Source organism: Geotrypetes seraphini, chromosome 8 (assembly GCF_902459505.1).
Source record: "Geotrypetes seraphini chromosome 8, aGeoSer1.1, whole genome shotgun sequence".
Lineage (NCBI taxonomy): Eukaryota > Metazoa > Chordata > Amphibia > Gymnophiona > Dermophiidae > Geotrypetes > Geotrypetes seraphini.
The window spans coordinates 44461442-44470063 of NC_047091.1; the positions used below are offsets into that span (position 1 = coordinate 44461442).

Below are 8622 nucleotides of genomic sequence, written 5' to 3' on the forward strand. Positions count from 1 at the left end.
AGAACATAAGAAACGCCTTCACCGAATCAGACCCTTGGTCCATCTAGTCCAGTGACCCGCACATGCGGAGGCCAAGCTAGGTGTTCCCTGAGGAAGACCTTGTTTACCTGTATCCCTCGATGTGATTTGCAAGAAGGTGTGCATCCAACTTGCCCTTAAAACCAAGAATGGTGGTCTCCGTCACAACCTCCTCCGGGAGTGCATTACAAGCATCCACCACTCGCTGTGTGAAACAGAATTTCCTGCCATTTGTCCTGGGCCTGTTGCCTCTCAACTTCAGTCCATGGCCTCTCATCTGAGTCACATTTGACAATGTGAATAACGTTTCTTGTTCTATTTTATCGAATCCTTTTAGTATTTTAAAGGTCTCTATCATATCCCCTCGCAGTCTTCTGTTCTCGAGGGTGAACAAACCCAGTTTTCTGAGGCATTCCTTATAGCTCATATTTTCCATGCCTTTTACTAGTTTCGTGGCTCGCCTCTGCACCCTCTCCAGCAGGGTTATATCCTTCTTAAGGTAGGGAGACCAGTGCTGAATACAGTACTCCAAGTGTGGTCTGACCATTGCTCTGTAAAGTGGCATTATGATGTCCGCCGATCTACTCATGATTCCCTTTTTTATCATGCCCAACATCCTGTTTGCTTTCTTGGCCGCCGCCGCACATTGCGCCGACGGATTAAGGGTCCTGTCTATCAGTGCCCCCAGGTCCCTTTCTTGTTCACTCTTGCCTAATGTCACACCCAACAAGATAGGGCAGGATACCCAGCCTCACCCAACTGCCGTGATGAAGGGATGGCATGTTGACAAGGAGGTCAGAGAGCAGATGCATGCAGAGGGAGGCATCTAATTGAGACACAGCATGTAAGGAGGGAGACAACAAAGAGTAAGGGGAATGATTTTATTTTCAATTTAGTGATTGAATTGTGTCAATTTTGAGAATTTTCATCTGCTGTCTATATTTTGCCCTGTTCAGGAAGAAATATATTTGTTTCTTTTTCTCTGGGGTTGCACGGCATGCAGAGCCTTGAATCTCAGGGTTTCGTTTGAATACATTTGTACTTTTAGTTTGTGGTCCTGTATTTGCATAGGGGTAATCTGTTCTGGTAGGAATGAATGTTGAGAAACATACAATGTACTTTTGTGTAGTTAAATTTTGTGGTTAACCATTATGTTTTGTTAATAAGATTATATTGTGTGAAAAATGAATGGAAAAAATAGTGTTACAATTAGTACTATTATGGGGGCGAGGTCTGGCTCATGACTTAGCCCAGTGCTCTTCAACCACCGGTCCGCGGACAGGTGCCGGTCCATAAAATAATTATTTTATTTCTGCCAGTCCATAGGTGTAAAAAGGTTGAAGAACACTGCCTTAGTACTTCTAATTTATTACCTAGTGACCTTGCATTTATTAAAACACAAGGGATTGAGACATATGCTATCAACAAGTAAGGTACCAAACAGGGGAGTGAGCATGTCAAAAGCAACTGGTTCTGTACCTCCATTCTCTCTGGTCATGTGGGCTGTTGGCAGTGGTCAGGAGCCTGAGTTAAGCAGAATACAGGCTTCCTTGATGTTAATGGATAGAGCTTTGCTGTAATTCAGACCACCAACTGCTGCCCTATGGTTATGTTTTTGGTCTGTGGTTTGTTTGTTAAATCACTGGCCCAACAAGGACTTGAATGGCAATCTCAATGTAACCTTCTCAAATATGCTGTTGAAATCCCAAAAAGAGCCAATTCCATATCAGTGGAGGAATGGCTAATAATGTGTTCAGCCTTTGCAGTATGGGAGATCTGTTATTCATTGGATGACTAAGCATGTGCCTGGTACCCCCTGGTGATACATTTAAGGCAGCAAGCAAGACAGGTACACTTTTCAGCACTGGGAATGAGAAGGTCTCAAATGATGAGGGTCTCACCACAAGCACTACACTGATAAAGCTTCTAATAAAAAGACAGCTGCTGTTTGAGCTGCAGATAGGGGATCTCTCTGTAAGAGCATGCTGCCTTTGCTTTACAGTAGAGTAATTGCACTGTACAACCACCTTGTCAGAGAACATAGCTTCTACTGCTATTGCCCCCCCCCCCCAACTCTCTGGTACTACAAAGTGGCCTGTGCAGTTGGCACTTTTTTGTTCTAGGACACTAGGATCTATAGAGTCCTCTGAGCTCCTTGGGTGGTTTGGCCCTTTGGTGCTTGAATCAGAAATTCCCACAGATGCTATTTTGGGACCTCAGGGTTGGTACCTTTTAGCTAGGATATCAATATTTCAATATTGATTTTTTTATTGGGAAGAGAGAGAGAGAGAGAGCATAATCCCATTATTGGTTTGCCAAGTGGATAAAGTAGGCTGAGGAAGAGGAGCAACTGACATGCAGGCAGAGGAACATTTGTGCAAGCTGAGAGAACTTTTTGGGTTTCCCTGGGTCCTGGGAGAGCAGATCTGAATTGTCCAATAAGTACTTTTAAGTAAAAGGCTGACAAAAATGGTTTTCTTTTCCAAAAATATTCTTGTTAGTACTAGTAGATGCATAAATCTGTTTTTGAAAATAAAGCTCAGCTAGACTAATTAAAGGCTTGAATAACTGGATCTCTAGGTTTTTAAGCAAATAGCTTCACTATGTTCATTTTTATTTGTTCCCCAGGGTCAGCCAGAATAACAAGGTGAACTTGATGACCAGTGAGAATCTGTCCATCTGCTTTTGGCCTACCCTGATGCGGCCGGATTTTAGCACCATGGATGCTTTGACTGCCACTCGGACCTACCAGACAATCATCGAACTCTTTATTCAACAGTGCCCCTTCTTCTTTTACCACCAGTCCCCTGTTGATCCTTCTGGGGCTGTACCCAGCTCTCCTTCCTCCATTCTTGCAGCTCATACCCCCTTTCCAACCTTGCCATCTCCCCCACAGTCTCCTCCCCTAACACAACAGTCCCTGGTGCAGATGCCACTCCTCCCCCCACAGCTTCAAGCTGAACAGCATACACTGTGAAGTGGGACAGAGGAAGGGAGAAGTTCTCATCTGTGAGGTGGAGATGAGTGTGGGACCCAGGATCTGATTTGCTACCCCAATTTCTTTTTACTACCATCAGTACTATTACCACAGACTTTAGCTAGGCCTTGGAGAGGTTTGTTGAGGGACATTGGACAAGCAGCTATTCAGGTGAAGAGGGGAGCACAATATGTTATGCCTCTAATAGAGAGGGGACTTTTTCTTTCAAGTACTGAGATTGTGTTGCGTGAGCTGGATGTCATTCTGTCCTTTTTAAATTCTGGCAAAACTGAGGGTGCACAAATTCATATTAAGAATTCAGCCTTGTGCATATGCTCTTTGGCTGCTGCCACCACTGCCACTTGTATTGAGGGCCTACACAGGGCAGTATAAAGAGGTTTAGCTGGAGCCACTACTTAGGAGGAACTGGCTGGCTTTTGCTTTGAGAAACAAGCATAACTTTTTCCCTGAAATCCCACATTGCCTCCCACTGCTCAGATGCAAGCACTATGCCTTTTATTCCAACATTGATCATTTTTAATAATTGTGAGTAGTTGCTGTCTCTTTTATTTGTATTCTTCACAGTGTACTGTACTTACATGACTGACAGGAGAGGAGCAGTACTGTATGTTTACAGAGAGAGAGGCTTAGATCTACTGTTTTGTTTGTGTTATGGGAAGGATGAAGCTGGGCCTATAGCTAAGAATGTCATTTGCCGCTCCTCCCCCTAACTTACACATACAGTGTACCAGTGGGTCCTGTTTATCTCAGAATTGACCAGGGCCGCCATCTGGTATCCAGTTATTAACATCTATTTGGCAGTAAAGAGATGGCAATTAGCACTTAGAGAAAAGGATGACTAGATAAAAGCCTAGCATAGGAAGGGGCAGGGGAAGAAAGAGTCGAGCTGAATATTTAGACTGTCACTGAAACACTACTGTTAAATGTATGTGGTGAAGAGGGCTTTTCCTCTTGTGTATTTAGAGGGTGGAAAAAGCATACTACATCGCTACAGATAATACACTACAATATTTAATTTTTTTCATGATGTGTGCTGACTAGTAAAGAAATAAGTAAGGGGCATGTTTGCTGCATATATTCCTGTGGAAGAATGATTGACCATGTGTTGGCAAGCAGACACCTGTGGTAGGGAGGCATTTTAGATGGGGTGATGATTTCTACACTCTGCTTTTCTAATTTTGTCAGAATGCTGTGTGTAAATTGGTGGTACAGATAATGTAATTGCAGAATGGAATATATAATATGTCTGACTGTTCAGTTTACTTGGGGGTATACAGAACCTTTGCAGACTGAGGGTCTTTACTTACATGTCATAAACTATACCAGCCTTCCCATTCTACACTTCCTGGGACTATTGCACATTTGCATGTTCCCATCTCATAGAGAGGCATGCCCAGAGTGGCATATGTGCTTCCATTATGTGCATTTGTGATATGTGTATGTGTTAAAAATGTAGGGGAGCACCTTTCCATAGTTGCTCCGTTGGCCACTTCCTGTGGGTTTTATGTGTATGCACAAGAGTGCATGTAAGTGCACATGCATACATGTTTTCACCTCTTCATTTCCCCATTATTTCTCAGCCCTTGGTGCATTTATTCAGACCCTGGTTGGTAGAGTTCGTCAGGGCTGCATGCGTGGTGTCTCCCTCATGTTGCTGGGGCATGTAGAGTAACGATGGGGAGACTCATAATCTCCCCATTCTCTCTTTCTCTTCGCACTTTAAATAACCAGTAGAACAGGATAGGGGTTTCCCATCTTTCATTTGTATAATATGTAGCTCTGGATTTTGTAATTGCAGATTCTAATGCATTTTTTGGCATGAGAAACAAACAATTCATTCTAGAAATAAATTGAGTTATTTATGTACTAATAAAAAAATTAAATGCATTTAAGAACTCTGTGTATCGCAAAATAGTGCCCAAAAGATCTTTGTAAGCGTTCTATAAGTAGCTGTTTCTAAACATCCAAAATCTCAATTTGTTATAAATAATGGATGTGTTACAGCTCCCTGGTATACAAGATGCATATTTTTGTATCTTTCTGGGAAATAGAGAAGGAACATTCCTCTCAAGGATAGCAACCTCTCCCCATGTCCATTCTGGAAACAACCTGTACACTGAGTGGGGTGGGAATAAGAAGTGAGAGGGGTAGTACCAGGCTTACAAGTGCTGTTGCATGAAATAGAGCAGAGTGGTTGCGGGTTGATTACATCCTGGAGGCTGCTGAGCAGTGACATATCTATTAATCTGTAGTCTGAATGTATCAGTGATGAGTGGTGGCATATGGCTGATGGTGGAGAAGAAAAGTGTCCCAGTACTACTTGGACCTATATTATCAAGGACAGACTGAGCCAGTCCTGATTTTATGCCAATTGTATTAATGGGCCTGAAAAGAAGCAAGGCTGTACTGTTTGTTGCAAAGCCAGGCCTGCTTTAGCTTATCGTAAAGATGGTTGCTGGCTTGCATAAAAGGTCACTGGTAAGGAGCAACCTGGTGGCCACGTAATAGTTATCACTTTTTTACAATATTGCCTATAATTCATTCAAGCGCTGTAAATAAGTTAAAGGTTACAGTGGTGAGCATTATTTAAATTTCAGTTTTACATTTATGAAAAGCTCACTACAGATAGTTGAGTAGGACAGTACTACATGTATGAGGGTGCTTGAGTGCTGAAAGTTTTATATGTAATATATACAAACACACTTCTCATTGAGGCTTTTTACTGTTCACAACCCTTACATGGCTCTGCACCCCTGTTCAGAATTATGTCCCAGCAATCACCAACGCTTTCAGTATTCTTCAGCTAAGTCCCTTTCTTTGAAATTTGCATATATTGAAGTTAATCTCCATTGAAGTTATACAAAGATTGGACAATAATGGTGTTTTTCCAAGGACTTTGGGAATACTATGAGTTCATACTGTGAGCACTTTAAAACATCTTTTTCATACGGTGCAATGATAGATACCATAAGAGTTTCCATAGGGGTTTAGTCCCCATACTGAACTCTTCCATCTCGGAATCTGAGCACCACCTAATGTTAAAAGATTTTTGAAGTAGCTAGTGAGTTCCTTTACCAGTTTGTTTTTTGATACGGTTAATTTAGGAACTTTTTTGCTTCTTTGAATTTACCCAGTCGTTTATATTGGGATCCAGTTTTTAGAGTGAACAGGAGTAGGAAATCATGTGTGTATGAGTGTGTGTTTTGGTTTTTTTTTTAATCAATAGATGCTAACTCGAACTCCTGGACTCCTTTCATTTTTCCATTTCTGCTTTAGATGACGAAATGGGATTGGTACATAGTCAGTGCAGCAGCTGGAGATCAGGTTAGCAGCTAAATGTGTAGTCTTGTTCATGTGGAAGGGGCAGTAGAGAGATGAAGAGAAGCATGAATGTGAATGATAAGGCATCTTTAGTAATCTGTTGTGGTTTCTATTTGTCCAGACATGTCTTTCCTCTGTGCTCTCTGAAATGCTGCTGAATCCCTAGAAAACCTAGGAGAAACTGCTTTTATTTCTCATTGGTTTTAGCCTGTTCTACCTGATGCTGAAAGAATTGTGAGAATGCTGTTTTATGTCCTTGATGTCCAGCATGTTTCTTTGAGATGGGTAAAAACTGATAAAAAGAAAATCAAACGTGTAGCCCTCAAATCCTGCTGCTTTCAGGGTTTTTGTTCTTCTTTTGAGTTAAAAGGTACACCTTTCATTTTCTTTGCATAAAAATCCACTTTTTGGTGTGTTAGAAAACCTATATTTTGCACAAATCACTAATAGCAGCTATTGCTCAGTAATAGCAAGTAGTGCTTTTTTATACTTCTAGGCAATGAGACAGGATTTGATTCGCTCCAAGTACCATATCTACAGTGTTCTAATATGTTATACCACAAGGGAAACAGAAGTATATAATGAAGAGTGCCCTGAGACATTGAGAAGGGTTTTTAGGAGGGGAAGGAGTGTTGAAAGCTTTTGTTTACATTTTCTGTGGTTATTATAGTCCTTCAAATAGACAGACCCTTATGCTGCAAACATAAGTGCTAAATCCCTGCCTGGTTAGCACTTTCAGGTTGGCTGTGTGTAGTACTATCTTCATTTTGGAAGAGAAAATATTGAAAAATCCCTCCCCTGACAGTTGGAGTTGTGTTTTTGAAGTTAGCATAGGCACCTTGTTAAAGTTCTTGAGCTAGTAAAGCCTGGTGGGAGGGAGAGGAGACTGAAAATCTACCTGGGTTTTCAGATCATGTACATTCCCAAAGAGAACTGAGCAGTGTTGTCTTGATCATTTATAATGTAAAAATGCTCCAATATACTGTGATTTATCGCATGTACAGACAAAAGAATTGTATTAATATTTCTGTATTGATGCTGAGGGTACAAATGAACAATTGATGGGTGTTGCTGATTGCTGAAGCACCTCTGGTGAATCTCCGGTATCTTTTCCTGCTGTACTACAGAAACTACTAGGATGGGAAGCAGATGAGGATGCCATGGATGAAGATCCTCGGAGCTACCCTATTTTAAACGCAAATTTGGCCATGCAAATCTCTAGTCTAAGACCAGGGGTGGTTGTTTTTTTCCAGGTAAAAGGGCCTTCAAATTCTTTCTTACTCTGCCCAGATCAACCACAATACTCACTTGTATAGAACTGGTAATATTATTATTATTTTTTTTTTTACTAGTGCCATTTATTTTCACTAAGGAAACCTGTCCTGCATCTAGCTTGGCTTTCAGGAGTGAAACGCTCCATAAACCAATCCTGGCTTTTCAGCTATCCTCAGTGTGCCGTAGTACTTGTCCTCCTTTCTTTCATATGGAAATCAAATACCAAAATGTATTGACTGAGAGGTACAAAGTGCTAAAATGACCCCTCTCCAGGAACTTGATGCGTAGTCAATGGCATTTTAACCTATTATTGGACTAACTAGAGTTATCTGGAAGCATAGAAGAGCTTTGGAAAGCATGTGTAAATCCCTTGCTCATGTGGGACTAGTTTTTCTTTTTCAGGCCTTTGTGCTTGGGATCAAAGTGGCCCCCTTACATCTCCATATACCTTCTGTGTTTGCATCTTCTGGGCATGATTAGGCCTTTCCACCAGACATCTCTGTTCACTACCTGTATCATTATTGATAATGTCCTAGGTTTTATGGTTTTTCAACACCCATTTTTTTTTTTTTTTTTTTAATTTTTGCAAAACAAAGTACAGCATTACCTGTTGTATTTTTAATTGTAGCTACAGCTAGTATAAGTTATTTGTCTAAATAATAATAAAAGAGGGAAAATATTGAATCCATTTTGGTTGCCTGTGTACATTAATTTTTTTAATTGTATGGGGATTAGAAATCCTTGAATAAACTGGAAATTAGCAGTTATTTCCCAGTACTTACATGAAAAACTGTTTTTATGCTCTAAATATACTTTTATGAATTAACATATATTGAGTTCACTAAAATATCGATGGTATTAAAGAGAAAAAGTAAAATAAAAGTTGTTAATGATTTGATAAGTTTATGCAGCCAGAAAAATATATTCTAAAATAAAAAATAGCTGTAGATGAGTTAAAATTGGTTGCTTTCCATTTTTTGGAGGGCTTAGCAGATACATCTTTTTTTTAA

General features: G+C 40.5%; 1 protein-coding gene across 1 annotated transcript in view; it reads left to right on the top strand.

Moving 5' to 3' along the window:
• Nucleotides 1-8300, top strand: part of ARHGAP35 (Rho GTPase activating protein 35) — a 238154-nt gene extending 229854 nt beyond the window's left edge. Inside the window, exon 7 of the mRNA XM_033953808.1 lies at nt 2647-8300. Within this exon, the coding sequence (XP_033809699.1) occupies nt 2647-2995 (349 nt within the window). The 3' untranslated portion in view covers nt 2996-8300. The remainder of the gene's footprint in view (nt 1-2646) is intronic.
• The last annotated feature ends 322 nt before the right edge of the window (nt 8301-8622 follow it).